This window comes from Lactuca saligna, chromosome 1, assembly GCF_052625555.1.
Source record: "Lactuca saligna cultivar CGN05327 chromosome 1, ASM5262555v1, whole genome shotgun sequence".
Lineage (NCBI taxonomy): Eukaryota > Viridiplantae > Streptophyta > Magnoliopsida > Asterales > Asteraceae > Lactuca > Lactuca saligna.
This window is the reverse complement of record NC_136417.1, coordinates 161,957,015-161,973,456: the sequence shown is the minus strand read 5'-3', so window position 1 is coordinate 161,973,456 and position 16,442 is coordinate 161,957,015. Positions and strand designations below refer to the sequence as shown.

Below are 16,442 nucleotides of genomic sequence, written 5' to 3'. Positions count from 1 at the left end.
AAAATGATGTTACACTACCTGGTGTTTCCGCCGACGGTCGGGGTGTGACAGATTGGTATCATAGCTATTAACTATAGTGAACTGGTACTTTCTTAGGAAAGCACATCTATAGTTTAGGGCTTACTCTATTAGGTTTAGGTATATCCCTTAGCCTATAAATAAAAAGTATTATTAATTATTCTACTGAAGGACTACTTACGGGAGCGGTAACAAGGATAGACATGTCGATTTAGGTTGTTGGATTTCAGAACGGCTATATGCTAAAATGATCCTGCCCTTTCGACAGTCCTGACTGGCCGGAGCCTTATCAGATAGACCTGAAGTAACAAACAATAGTAAAAGCATGAATACAATAAATAAGAATATAGAGTCATATATAAAGACTCGGACCCGCGATGAGAATACACCTTAATACGCGGAATTTTTTTGATCTCAAGGATTTAGATCAAATATTCCAACTAAAGTTTATATGTGCATAGATCCTATCACAACTAGGTGTAGGTGTGCAACTACATTTTATTATGATCAGATCATATGAACTATTTAATTTGGGAGAAATATTTGATAGACTAAACTCTTGGTGATCCAAAATGTATAGGAATCCGACATGGCACATTCACGAGAATGGATAATCATCGAGGATACAGATGAAGAAGAGGAACTTTCATTCCCTATGATGGTAGGCGATCCTTACTACCCTTTAAGTCCAACCACCTTTCATCCAATACCTTCTGAAGATGGAGCACCTTTACCCTCCAATGAATGGGAAGAGAGTGAACCAATGGAAGAAAGAAAATCCATGGAGAAGACAGAGTCGGTGGCATCATCTCTACCACCACTGAACACTCTTTACCATAAAGTTCCAGGAGGAGTAAAAATGAAACGCACTACACGTAAACCTATACCGATATGGCAAAAGCTTAAGAAGAGTTAGAAGGCAACATCTTCAGGAAGTCATAGAGTTCAAGATGAACCTGCACGAATCGCACAAACAATTGATAGGTGGGTGGCGGAAGAAAAAGCTGCCAAGATGTATAAGACTGGTCAGTCATCTTGACCACATCTCCCGCATTCTTCTGAAGATAACACTTTATCTCAATTGTTTGAGAAAAGTGTGAAAATTGAAGATAAGATGGAAATTGTCGAAGGGAGGGCTACTCATCTCTCTGGAAGAGTGCGAAGGCTAGAAGAACAAAGGACACGAGATCAGGAATCAGTGATGGATGTCCATCATCGTATAAATTTTGCTTATAATGACATGATTACTCACGATGCCAAGATTGCAGAGTTAGAGCTCTACAATCAAACCTCAAGAAATGAAGAACGCACGGGAATTCTTGAGCAAAGAACTCAAGCACTTGAAGAGCAAGTGGTTAATGTCACTGACGTGCTGAGTCATCACTTAGGTTTCTGGTAGATAAGCTACAACTAGTGGTAATGTAAATAGAGAAAATTATATTAGTTAAAGCAAAATGAGGAAAGTTTATAGCAAGGATGTAGAAAACCTTGCAAATTTTGCAATGTTTATAGAAACTTTTCTCTTATAAACCTAAATAAACTGATGTAACCACTGGTAATAATATGAAGCATACGTTATACTAATCATTATGATGTCTATTATGTTTTACGCCGTGAATAATAACTAGAGTATTTAGTACTCGTGTATTAAATGGTTAACAAAATTCATAAAAATTCTTATTATTTATAATAGGAACTAAAACAAAATGCCTAGAAGGAGTAATCGGCTAAACCCTAATCGACCATCAGCACCACAACAACCACAACCACCACCAGAAATAAACCCTTCAATAAGTACAGTACAACTTGAAGAAATCATAGCTCAAAGAATTTCTGCAGCTCTATCTAATGTCACAAGAGATGGAGTTAGAAATGAAGGCCATGTAGGGACCACTAGAACATGGACCTACAAAGATTTTATGAATTGCAGGCCAAAAATCTTTCATGGAAATGAAGGGGTAGTGAATTTGACAAGGTGGATAGAAAAGACGGAATCCGTCTTTCAAATAAGCTTTTGTCCAGATGATGTTAAAGTACGATTTGCAACATGTACTTTCGCTGATGCAGCACTTACATGGTGGAATAGCCATGTGAATACAATGGGAATTGATACTGTAAATTCCATGAAATGGGAGGAGCTAAAAATGATGCTAGTAGAGGAGTATTGTCCTAGGGAGGAGATACATAAACTAGAACAAGAACTGTGTACCCTAACCATGAAGGGTTCAGAAATAAAAGCTTATACCGCTAGATTTAATGATCTTGTTGTAATGTGTCTAGCACTTTTAACCCCTGAATATAAAAAAGATTGAGCAATATATCTGGGGTTTAGCATCACAAATCAAAGGCATGGTGATCACATCAAATCCTACGACTTATGACAGCACCAAGAGGATAGCTCATCAAATAACCCTCACATAGATCCATGGAACAGAAGTGGTCTCAAAGGCTGAGTCTCCCAAATCTAGAACAAACAAGCACAAGCTTAATAGGAAGAATCCTAAACAATCATCTGAGAAAAGACAAGAAGTGGCAACCAACTACGCAGCCACAACAGCAGTACCTACTCAACCAAAATCTTCATGGTGCAATCAGTGCAACCGTCATCATCCAGGTGACTATTTTGTCTGAATGAAGTGCAAGAAAAAGGGGCATACTGCTAGTTACTGCAGGAGCACAACACCTGCAATAGTCGATCAACAAACCAATAATGGGACAGGTCGTGGTGAAGAAACAAGATGCTATGAGTTTGGGGAGGTTAGACATATCAAGAAAGAGTGTCCAAATTTAAGGAGTCAAAGAGGCATAGGATGTGGCAGGGCATTTGTGATTGGAAGCAGAGAGGCTATCCAGCACCCTTCGGTCATATCTGGTACATTTCTTATAGATAATTTATATACTTCTATACTATTTGACTCTGGAGCAAACTGAAGTTTTATAACTCCAACATTTAGAAAATTGTTAAGTCATAAGTCTAGCATATTAAAAGAAATCTATGAAGTAGAAATCGCTAACGGTCACACTGAGAAAACACATGAAATCCTAGAAATCTATCTATTAACTCTTAATGACTACCTTTTTCACGTCAACCTCATGTCAATGCCTATTGGTAGTTTTGATGTTATAATTGGCATGGATTGGTTATCTTCACACCGCGCCGAAATTCTATGTCATGAGAAAGCCATACGACTACCCTTATCAAACGACGAAGCTCTGATTATCTATGGCGATAAATCTGGGAAGAACCTCAAAATCATCTCTTGCACTAAGACCCAGAAATATCTACATAAGAAATGTAGCGCATTCTTAGCCCACATAGTAGATAGGAAGAGAAAGACAAAAGAAATCAAGGACATACCTCAAGTATGTGATTTCCGGACGTGTTTCCTGAAGATCTACCTGGAATACCTCCCGTCCGACAAGTTGAGTTTCGAATCGACTTAATTCCAGCAGCAACACCAGTAGCAAAATCTCCTTATCACTTGGCTCCATCTGAAATGCAAGAATTATCTAGCCAACTACAAGAACTTCTTGATAAAGGCTTTATCCGACCAAGTTTTTCACCTTGGGGAGCACCAATCTTGTTTGTCAAGAAGAAGGACGGATCCTTTCAAATGTGTATTGATTATTGGGAGCTGAACAAGCTAACGATCAAGAATCGTTATCCACTTCCGAGAATTGATGATTTATTCGATCAATTGCAAGGATCTAGCTACTACTCAAAGATAGATCCTAGATTAGGATACAATCAACTCAGAGTACAAGAAGACGACATTCCAAAAACAGCATTTAGAACTCGTTATGGTCATTATCAGTTCTTAGTTATGTCTTTTGGATTAACCAATGCCCCAGTAGTGTTTATGGATCTCATGAATCGTGTTTGCAAACCATACTTGGATAAATTCATGATCGTATTTATCAATGATATATTGATATATTCACAAACCAAGGAAGAACATGGTCAACACCTGCAAATAATCTTGGAACTACTAAGAAAAGAAGAGTTGTACGCTAAATTCTCCAAATGTGAGTTTTGGATTAGAGAAGTACAATTTTTAGGGCATGTAGTTAGCAACAAAGGGATTCATTTTGACCCATCTAAAGTTAAAGCAATCAGGAATTAGGGAGCACCAAAGACGCCAACAGAGGTGCGTCACTTCCTAGGACTTGCTGGCTATTACCGAAGATTCATAGAGAATTTCTCCAAAATAGCCAAACCACTTACAACACTAACCCAGAAGGATACGAAGTTCAACTGGGAAGACAAACAAGAAGTTGCTTTTCAGAAACTGAAGCAAATGTTGTGCAGTGCACCAATCCTATCCCTTACAGATGGGACAGAAGATTTCGTCGCGTACTGCGACGCATCAAATCAAGGATTGTGATGTGTGTTGATGCAAAGAGGAAAAGTTATCGCATATGCATCACAACAACTTAAGGTGCATGAGAATAATTACACTACACATGATCTTGAATTCGGAGTTGTAATTTTTGCACTAAAAATTTGGAGACATTACTTATACGGTACCAAGTGTACTATTTTTACCGACCACAAGAGTCTCCAACACATATTCGACCAAAAAGATCTTAATATGATACAAAGAAGATGGGTTGAATTGTTGAATGATTACGAATGTGAGATTCGTTATCATCCCGGAAAAGCAAATGTGGTAGCAGATGCCTTTAGCCGGAAAAAATATATTAAACCCCGACGGGTACGAGCATTAACTATAACGATCCATTCTAACTTTAGCGCACAAATTAGAGAAGCTCAACTTGAGGCTCTAAAAGAAGAAAACATCAAGAACGAAGATTTGCGACGAATGGAAAAGAAACTTATTATGAACCGAATTTGGATGCCTAAGTTCGGTGGAATCAGGGACTTGGTCTTAGAAGAAGCCCACAAGTCCAGATATTTCGTGCATCCAGGTTCTGACAAAATGTACTTAGATTTAAAAGTACATTATTGGTGACCAAACATGAAGGCGGAAATTGCTACTTATGTGAGCAGATGTTTGACTTGTTCTAGAGTGAAGGCAGAACATCAAAAGCCTTCAGGTTTACTTCAACAACCAGAAATACCTGAATGGAAATGGGAGTAGATTTCAATGGACTTCATCCCTAAGTTACCCAAAACTCCTAGTGGGTTCGACACTATTTGGGTAATAGTCGATAGATTGACTAAGTCCGCCCATTTCTTACCAATTAAGGAGAACGATAAGATGGAGAAGCTAACTAGAGTTTATCTTAAGGAAATTGTCAGATTGCATGGAGTTCCAAATTCTATTATTTCTGACCGTGATAGTAGATTCACTTCACGATTTTGGCAATCTCTACATAAATCCTTAAGAACACGTCTAGACATGAGTACAGATTACCATCCACAGACTGATGGTCAGAGTGAGAGAACAATACAGACTTTAGAAGATATGCTCCGAGCCTGTGTAATAGACTCTGGAAATGCATGGGATACTCATTTATCATTAATTGAGTTTTCCTACAACAATAGTCATCACACCAGCATATAGGTTGCACCGTTTGAGGCTCTTTATGGACAAAAATGTTGTTCCTCAGTGTGTTGGGCAGAAGTTGGAGATACGCGGATGGACAGAGAACGTATAGGCGATACCTTACGTACTGGACCATAAATAATCCATGAGACAACTAAAAACGTCGTGCAAATTAAGGATCGATTAAAGGCTGCACGTGATCATCAAAAAAACTATGCTAACGTAAGACATAAGACTTTAGAATTCCAAGGTGGAGATAAAGTAATGTTGAAAGTCTCTCCTTGGAAACGTGTAATTTGATTTGGGAAGTGAGGCAAACTAAACCCACGATATATAGGACCTTTTGAAATTCTGGCAAGAATTGGTTCTGTCGCATACCAACTCAAGTTGCCTCAAGAGGTAGGTAATGTACACAATGTTTTTCACGTATCAAATCTCAAAATATGTCTATCCGATGACACTCTTGTTGTACCTCTCGACGAGATACAATTCAATACCAAACTCAACTTTGTAGAAGAACCTGTTGAGATCAGGGATCGAGAAGTCAAACGATTAAAGCAAATTCGTATTCCCATAGTGAAAGTTCGATGGAACTCTTTACGAGGACCTGAATTTACTTGGGAATGTGAAGATCAGATGAAAGCAAAATACCCCCAAATATTTGACAAAACCTTATCCGCAAGATAAATTTCGGGACGAAATTGTTCTAACGGGGGAAGAATGTAACACCCGTCAAAATTAGGTCAATAACAATCACATGTGATTATGCTAATCATGTAATGTGATAAATGTACTATGTATTTCATTATAAACTCTAATACAAATATGAACTTTCTTTACGATACAACTCAAAGTATACGTCCATACAATTTCAAAAATATAGAGAACGTCTGAATCTGACTTCGCATGAAGAAGTTATGATAAATCGAACACTATAAATCTCTATAATAAGAGGAATTTAAAAAATACTTAGAATTAGCTATTTAAGTCTAAAAGAGAGTTGTAGTACTATTAAATACCTACGTGTGCATATAAAGAACATCAAAAACAGAGTTTGTATGTGAAAGTTACGACCTTCCGAAGATTCAGCTGTCAAAAAACCCTAATCTGACTGAGCTCACGACGTGAGAAGTCATTTATCCATATCTCGGAATCTAGAAGGTGTGTGATGAGGCTGTGAGGGGATCAGATCCAAACTCACGATGTGAACAACGAGTTTTTCACGACGTGAGGAGTCACATGGCCACCTTCCGAAGCTAGGGACGCAAATGGCAAGTCTACGAGATGATCATGCAAGACTCACGACGTGAGCCTTATGAAACTCACAATGTGAGTTTCTAAAATCCCTACTATAAATAGCAGATCCGACTTCAGCCATTCTTGGATAGTCAAAATGATACTTTCAAAACTATACTTTTGAATGTGTAAAAATGTATTATTTTATGGAGTCAAAACCTGTGGACTCACCAACTTTATGTTGACGTATTTTTAAAATACATGTGTTTTCAGGAACTTGAAAAGCTGGTATGTATTGGAACAGGAGAAGGTTTACTATTATCTTTCTGTTCATTATGAAGTATGTCATAGTCGAATATTATGTAATAAATATTAGGAAAACGATAATGTAACTTTCAATCATCAATAAAGGTATGTATTTCTTCAGTATTGTTCAATGTATGTTATATAACCGTGATACGAAAAATGACGTTACACTACCCGGTGTTTCCGCCGACGGCCAGGGGATAAGGAGAGAAAGACTCTTGAATCAAGAGAATGGTGCAAGAAATATGAGAGCCCAAGGCTCTTATTTAGACTAATTAAATTTTCAAAAACTACCCTCCATAATTACTTAATGACCTTTTAGTTATATAAACAACTAAACACCCCTTTATAATACTATTTTAAATAGATTTAACGATATTTGTACTAAACTAATGTCGAAAGAACTCAACATTAGTCTTATCATGACCGCATCGTCGATAACTTTCTAATGATATATACATATGTATATATATGTGTACGTATATATGATTTATACTTTATTTTAATACGTAAATATGCTATTATAATTTGTAACTCGTTCATACGAACTTTGTTTTTGACGTTATTTATATCCACACGTAGGTGGAGACGTACTTTACAACTTTCGTTTAGACTCCGTTGACTAATTTTGACTTTATTTTTAAAGGTATATTTTTAACAGGCCGGGACAGGTTTGGTCCGTTAAAATCTCATAATTTCTTCATCCGATGTCCATTTTCATCTGTCTTTTTATCATTACGCTACTAATAACAATATCTTCGATTCTCGTTTAGGTTGCGTCGGCTAAAAACTGTTCGATCTAATATTCGAATTTCAGGTTGTACACTATTAATCCGAAACTTCGAAAAAACATAACTTTCTCATACGAAGTCAGATTTGGGCGTTCTTTTTATTGATGCTTTCGGTTTAACGTATTCTACGATTTTCGTTTAGATCGCTAAGGCTAAATCTCACTCTATCGTAAATTCACTATTTACGTTTCCCGGTATCGTGTCGGTTCCGTCACGAAACTTCGACGGGTCGTAACTTCTTCGTTATAACTCGGATTTCAGCGGTCTTTATATGTACAGAAACCTTGTAACATATACTACAACTTGTTTAAGATTATTTATTCTAAATAATATTTTGCTGAAAATTCATTTTCGACACTTATTGCCTCTAAATTGACTAGCCTAGATCTACGGGCATTACATATACATAAATCAAGATTTTCAAAACATATCTTTGGTTTTTTGTAGGTTTCATTTAAATAGTGAACCTTATTGTTTTACATTCTAGACTCGCCACTATCGCTCTTGCATGGTCACAACGAAAAGAAGGTCGTCAGCCGTTTCCTGGGAAGAGCTCTCGAAAAATGCTCCGACGGTCAAGTAAGTTGGGAGAATTAGAGTTTTTAGGAGTGTAACTTGGAGAAGGCTGCTTACCTGTCGGGGTTGTGGGCATAGCCTTTTAAAATAGGTGCTCATGATCGTCCGTACAAGACTGGATCGCCAGAGGTGACAGGATCAGAGGCGCTGATTGGAGGGTCAAGTTCATCTATCTGTCAAAGCGTTGCTATTGGCTTTGGCTAGAGTGCCATGATTGTCTGCTTTGTCGTCTGACCGTATCATTTTTCGAGGAGTGGGAGGAGCCCTTAGTGGGTGCAAGTCTTTCTGAGAGAGCGACTTTCCCTTAGAGGCGCTTGGCGGGCGTGAGGTTCTGTTGAGTCTGTTCCACCGGGCGCGTTGAGCCCTTGGGCATTCTGGTGCGGTTGGTGCGGTACTTTACGTGTTCAATAGGACACGTTATCAAGTCCCCTAGTCCGGAAGTTGTAGCGTTAATGTGCTAGCTATAGCGTTTTGGACTCAACTGCCCTACTTATGTGTCCGCTTCTGATTCCTCCGTTGCTTCGATTTTAATGGTGACGTGACCGGTCATCATGGCTAGCAATTACGTCACTTTGTCAGGTATTTTGAACATCCTGCCCTTTCCTCTCTTTATAAAGGTGCTCATTATCTCCTTTTTTCTCATCGCTTCTCTTTCCTTCTTTTCTTTCCTCTAGGATTTTTCTTTACCTTTTCCTTTCATGGATGGCAAATCTGGTGCTTCTCCTTCTGAAGCTGATTTCAGGTTTCTTAGGGAGACATACGGTCAATCTCCGGCAGACAGGGTTGAGTTTCCATTGCCTATGTAATAACGTAAATTTTAAAAACAATTTTTCATTTTTAAATCATTCTTTCAATCACATGATAATATCAAAACATAATGTATCACTATGTCATACAAAACATGTCCCCAGAATCTCAATAACATAAACTCTATGAGTGTGTACGGATCATGCCGGCGCCTCCCCGCGATCCTCGCTAGTACCTGAAACACATAACACAACAAATGTAAGCATAAATGCTTAATAAGTTCCCCAAAAAACACATACAACACATACGCCACTCGAGGCTACTATACGACCCTCCGGTCGATGTGTCTCAGCGGGACCCTCCAGTCCCGTAGCTCCTTGGACCCTCCGGCCCGATCTGAATCGTTGGGCCCTCGGGCCCGGTCTGAATCGTTGGACCCTCTAGTCCGGTCTGTATCGTTGGACCTTCCAGTCCGGTCTATACAATCATATGACATACAAATATCACATAGCACATAGATTCACATAATATCATACATAGTACATAAGACCCTCCAGTCCACATAAATACCACTCTAGGTAATGTATAGTGAGAAGACTCACCTGGAACGAAGAATCATCCTCTAGTCACGCTGCTACTAAACACCAGCCTCTAACTCTGTGTCAAATCCCATTATTGCCACGATTAGAAACTAGGACCAACCTTTCACTTATTAGGTCTAAAGATAGACCAATTACCAACCCATCGATGCTCTAATTCCATTAGGCCCACCAAGGCCCAATAATAAATGGGTTTCCCCAAGGCACAACCTCACCCTACAAGACAGGCCCAACATGAGGCCCAAGACATCAATTAATTCTTTGCTCATATGCTCAACTACGTAGGCCCAAGGATTCAAGCCCAACACTTAAGGCCCAAATATCAACTCCAGTCCAAAAGCCCACAGAGGGGTTGCACGGGGCGTACCTCCTTGGTACGCTCACCGTACACATATGCCCAAAGAACTAATCGGGGACCTCAACCCAGTACGAGGGGCGTACTAGAATTACGCGGTGTGTAACTTACGTTTCACTTAACCTATTTTTTGGGTCTTAATCCATTAAGACCTTAGCCCATCTCTTGGATCTAGGCTCCCTAACAGTCCTTAAACCATAAAGTCGGAACCTTTAAGCCTTTGCATGGTTGTAAAGGTCCCTACACTCCCTAACACCTTTCCTCCTTCCTCAAAAGATCTTGATCTCATGCATGGCTGAATAATCTCGTCCAAGATCACATTTTTATGAACTTACAACTCATTTTACTCTGAAATATGGCAAATTTAGTCTCATGGAGACCATTTGCTCATAAAGTCTCCATCTTGGGACCGAAAACCCTAAAAATTGGTCCAAGAAGCACAAATCACAAAAGACAAGGAAAGCTTTGAGCTTTTTACCTCAAAAGGAAGCTCCAGCCTCTGAAGAACTCATATCTACTCTTGTCCACCAACTTCTAGCTTCTACAATGGCCTCCTCTTTTCCTTCACCACCTTGAAATGGCACTTTGAAGCTCAAAACACTCACATACAAGCTTTAGGATGAAGGAAATGCTCTCTTATGGTTCCTCTATGTGAAATGGTGGTTGAGGATAAGGCCATATCATTCCTTATATAGGGCTCAAGCCTCCAATTAGAGTTTGCATCTGGACCAGTTACGCCTAGCGTAACTTTGGTACGCCCAGCATACCTTAAGGAGTCTGCATCCATTTCAAGAGCATGAGTATGTGCAGCGTACTCTCCAGTACGCCTAGTGTACTCATTTGCAACTTTTCCCACTTAGGGACCAATCTTGACAACTTGACAAAAGATATGGGTTAAATAGATATACCCAAATTCCTGGATGCTACAGCCTGGTTCGTCCATTCTGTCTCCCCCTCCTGGGAAGATGGGTGTTTATCTGAAGACTCTCAAAGCTGGTCTTCTTCTACATCTCAATGATTTTCAGGAGGAGGTTTTGTAGAAGGTTGGATGTAGTGTCTAGATGCTTACCCCCAGTGTTGTGAACAAAGTGGTGGCTTTCGAAATAATCTGTTGCGCTAACGGTCTGCTCCCTGATTACTTTGTCTTCAAGTACCTCTTTAGGTTCTGCTGCACCGGTGACAAATATACTTTTTTCCGTTCGACGGGAAGGACATACTATGGTTCCTGATGCGTGGGCCCCTAAAAACTAGCAAGACAGATGGTTGTGGGTCAACCATGGCTTGGTGGGTAGCGGGCAGTATCGTGCAAACTACTTTGCCGATGTTACTCCTAAGTTGTTTCCTCAAAACTAGGTTGTCGCCGACCTCATGAAGACCATCCAAGTTTCCCTGAGGACCATTCTAAAGCATTGCTTGCTACTATGGGGATGAGCCCTTCTTGGCATCGTCGAGGGAAGATGGAAGTTTTCTATTCCATTGATGATGGTAGGTGTTTCTACTATTTCTTCTTTTTTTTTTGTTTTTTTTTGTGAAGAGGGATATTGATTTGATTGTTATGTGTTTGGTTGCGTATCTTTGTTGTGTAGGTTTCGAGTCCCCATTGTCCATGGATGAGGTACTGCGAAAGCGTTACTGCGAAAAGTTGGAGCATCGAGAGGTAGATTTGGCTGAGCATCTCCTTCCTCCCCGCTATCTTGACCAGCTTACTTTGACTTCTGCTGCTCCTACTCTGCCTATGGCTGAGGGAACGACGGTGTCAACCATGGGGATTCCTCTGGCCACCCGCTCTATCTCGATTGTCGTCCCTCCTGTTGGTGCTTCTTTCGGTTCCACAGAGACAGTTGAAGATAAAAAAGATGGTATCATCTCGGACGTTCGTCGCATGCAGGCCAAGAGGAAAGTTGTCTTGGCCATGGGTGATGCAATTACTGGTGCGCCTAACATTGGTAGACGAGTCCAGTCGAGGTGTAATTTTACATGTCTCTTGAACTCGATGTCCTCTACACCAGAAGCAATCGTTGTGATTCCTGATGACGATGTGAAACAGTCTAATGGGAATCGGGGAGAGACTAAGCATCCCGAGGTTTTTGTTCAAACTGATCCTCGAACTTCTTCTGATCTATCTCCCCCCAAGGGTGTTGGTGGCGCTGAGCGGCATTTGACCCCTCCCAACAAGGGGCCTCTAGGGAGTTTTCTGCATCCGGTGTATTTGTTTCTTTCTGGAGCCTTAATAATGGTTCTTGTTTATCTGTGCATGCCAATGCGTTGGATTTTGCTCTCCATGCGTTTCCGCCTGCTGCTATCTCGGACATGGAGGTCATGGGCAGTCTAATCCTTTCTCATAGTATGTTCTATGTGGCTATGAAGGCCACGTTCTACCTAGTTGCGGGTACCCATCGAGTTCAATCTCTTAATGAAGTGGAGGCTGCTCACTCAAGGTGCAGCGGTCATAAGGATGGTTTAAGGCAACGTATCTTGGAGCTTGAAGGTGATGTTCATAGCTTAGAGTATAAGTCTATGTTGTTGGCAGCTGAGAAGGCCGTTGCGAAGGAGGTTCGATCTGCCTTGGAAGGCAAGTTGGATTCTTTGACACAGGCGAATGAGGGGTTGATGATTCTGAATGAGAGTCTATAGCATGATGTCATTGATCGTGATAAATTGGTTACTATTGTTCAATCAGCTGTCGAGACTGTCCAACATGATTTGGATTGGTTGCTTCATATGGGTGTTTTCCGGATTATGGACAATTTGATTGAACATCCAGAATTTACTACCGCTGTTAGTCTCATTCGCCATGCTACCTTTGTTGTTGGGGAAGAATCTGGTCGCGGCAACTTGGCATTTGAGACGAGTTCTGGTCCTAGTGGTGGTGATTCCCAACTAAACCCTGCCTTGAGTGTCAATGAAGCCTTTCTTGCTTTTTCGAGTATGGATCATGCGTCTTTACATGGCTTGGGAGATTTGGACATTCAGGGTATCTGAGAGCTGTGCGCTTTCGACAGTACTGAAGGGATCCCTGAGAGCATGTTAATTAATGGTGGCGGCAGGGATGATGGTGGTAATGTAGGTTTTGATGATGATGACAGCGCCGATGGTGGCAACAAGGGTGCAAGTGATGTCAATGAAGATTGCAAGGGTGTAGGTGGTGGTACCAATTCTGATGTCGATGGTCCAGGGAAAGATGGTGTAGTATTGATCATTATGTTTCTTAAGGTACTTCGTACCATGTGCTGCCCCACTGAGGTGTGAAAAAGAAATTTTAAGCTTTGTAACTTGTTGTCTTGCTATTAGGTAGTTTGTTGATGTTGGCCTTGTGGGCTCTGCCTTTGGTGGGTTCTTGTATTTGATTCCCTTTGTATTCTATTTTGGCTTGGTTGTTCCCTTGCATGTTTATATTGATTATGGTTTTTGTCGTGCAGATGTGGTTGTTATTTCTTTGGTGCAAGTATTTTGAAGCTTTTGTGGCCCGTGTTAGTCTTTAAGTTTTTGTGATGCGGGCGTCTGTTTCCAATACACTAAGTATTTTTTAATTAATACGCTAAGTATTAAGAAAAACTGATCATTTTGGGCTAATACGCTAAGTATTTTTGCATTAATACACTAAGTATTAAGAACGAAATATTAATCATTTTGGGCTAATACACTAAGTATCATTGATAGTGCCTTTATTTTTTTTTCCAATACATTGAGTATTAGTACACTAAGTATCTAAAGGTAATAAATTAAACGTTTTGGAGCTAATACGCTAAGTATCATAGGTGAGACTCTCGTTTTTCAATACACTGAGTATTTTGAAGTGGGGGAGGAATTTTGCTCGACCCTACAGTGTTTTGGATAGAATTATTTACCTATGCGCTTTAAGTATTTGGGATTGCTCGTTTCTTATAGATACGAGTTAGAAATAAAACTTCTTCAGGTTCTTCACATTCCAGGTCCTCGGAATCTTCCTTCCTTCCATCATTTCTAGGTTATATGCGCTGTTGCGACTGGCTTCGATGACCTTGTACAGTCCCTCTCAAACAAGGATCAACTTGCCCTATGGTTGAGCCATGCTTGATTCGTTGCGTCTTAGTACATGGTCTCCTACCTTTAAAGCTTTTCCTTAACCCGCTGGTTATAGTACCTTTCGACAGCAAGCTTGTATGCGGCTTTCCGGATGCTGGATTATCCGCGTCGTTCCTCGAGGAGATACAGGATTGTCCTCAGGTCTCAAGAGTTGGCTTCTTCGTCCAAATGGGTCACTCTTAGTGAACCCACTATCAATCCTACTGGTAGCATTGCCTCGGTGCCGTATGTCAGGCTGAACAGAGTTTCTTGTATGCCCACTCTCAGCGTTGTCCTGTACGACCATGGTATTACCAGTAGTTCCTCGGTCAAATTACCTTTAGCTTTTCCTATGCACTTCTTGATTCCATTGAAGATCATTCTATTGGACACCTCTGTCTGTCCATTCTCTTGATGGTGTGCCACTGATGTGAACCTTTGCGTGATACCTTTCTCTGTGCACCATTCTTTGAATGGGTTTTCGACAAACTGTAGCCCGTTATCGCTGATGAGTACCTTTGGAATTCCAAATTTGTTCACGATGTTTTCCCACATGAATTTAATTACTTGTCTCCCTAATATACATACCAATGGTTCAACCTCTATCCACTTTGTGAAGTAGTCAACGGCTACGATCATAAACTTTACCTTACTTGGGGCTTCTGGGAATGGTCCCATGATGTGTATTCCCCACTGGTAAAATGGCCATGTGCTTGATATGCTCGTCAGGGGAGCAGAAGGATTCCCTTGGACCGGGGAGTAGGCCTGACATTCCACACATCTTTTTGTTAGTTCCCTCGCGTCCTAATGTGTGGTTGGCCAGTAGATGCCCATACACTGCACCTTTTCTACCAAAGTGCGTGCTCCCTCATGCGCGCCCGCCTGGCCAGAATGCGCTTCTTGGAGTGTTTCTTTTCCCTTGGCTTCGTCTACACATTTGAGCCAAGGCATAGTAAATGATGGATTTTGAGCACTACATTAATCCTATGGTGTACAGGCAAACCATAAAGCTTTGGATCTAGTTTGTCTAATGAACATGCAATAATCATCCAAAGCTCATAAACCCTAGATCTAGTATACAATAATCAATATTAGCATAATAAAAAGCGTTTAGATCTTACCTTGATTGTTACATAGCAATAACAATCATAAACCTTCTTGATATTCACTTCTGAAAGCTTAGTGCCTCAAGTGTTGCACCTCTAATGGAGTCACAAACACCATAAGCAACAAAGATAAACACGAGAGAGAGGGGAGAGGCACCAAAATTTGTCCAAGGTGTTCCAAGAAGATTTAAGGACGGTTTTGGAGGCCTAAGGGGTTCCTTTTATAGCTAGCCTTCAAGGGTTTTCAACTTGGAAACCCTAATACAGTTGCTTAGTCCTTAAGTAGCCCAAAGGATCTTCCAGAAGGCCCTTGGATGATTTCTATATGGACTTTCATATAGAATCTGTCCATGCTTCCGTTATGGATCCTAAACCCAACTTTGTAACTATCATATAATTACAATATCAGTCCCCTTTATTTAATTAATCTCTTTTAGCCACAAAATTAATTCTTGACTAATATTAATTAAACAATATGATTTCTCTTTTAATATATTATTCAGATAATATATTAATAAATCATAATTAATCCTCTTTCCCCTTAATTCATCCTATCGGTTGCTATGGTGAAGGCAACCCAAAAGGACCATGCTCATAATCGGGTCAAGTACATGCCAACATAGTTATGGGCTTAGACACCTAATCCAACAGTCTCCCACTTAGATAAGTCTAATAACTATTTTGCAAGTACGATCTAATTAGCAATCGTAGATTTCAAAAGCCACTGTCAACTCTGATCTTATCAGTAACACATCCTTTAGATAAGGGATCATATATTCCTCCATTCTAGATATCGTATAGACCAAGACATGGATTTTAATCATTCTCTCTGTCTATGTTGTTTCCTGATATCCGATTTATGACGACTGACAACATACTACAATTGAACACATCAACTTAGTCTCGGCTTGGCCAATCACTTTAGGGTGTTATCACTAAATCATCGAGGGGACAACAGATATCGCGTTTATCCACTTTGTATAAAAGGAACAAATAAACTTCTACTCAAATGCTCGCTTGTACCTACTCATCAAATCACTCACAACAATATGTTTTATAACCCAAGTTACTGGTGCGTTTACATATTATCAATTTGCAACCGACTTGTAAACTACAACTCACACATCTTGGTTTCAAGAATATATAATACTATC

At 40.1% G+C, this 16,442-nt stretch overlaps 1 protein-coding gene across 1 annotated transcript; it reads right to left on the bottom strand.

Moving 5' to 3' along the window:
- Window positions 1-14,347: 14,347 nt before the first annotated feature.
- Window positions 14,348-14,860, bottom strand: LOC145013035 (uncharacterized). The gene has a single exon (XM_078971839.1). The coding sequence runs from the start codon at window positions 14,858-14,860 to the stop codon at window positions 14,348-14,350; it is 513 nt and encodes a 170-aa protein (XP_078827965.1).
- Window positions 14,861-16,442: the final 1,582 nt, after the last annotated feature.

Excerpts from the sequence above, each read along its gene's own strand:
- LOC145013035 (XM_078971839.1), bottom strand. The coding sequence starts at position 14,860 with ATGGGACCATTCCCAGAAGCCCCAAGTAAGGTAAAGTTTATGATCGTA.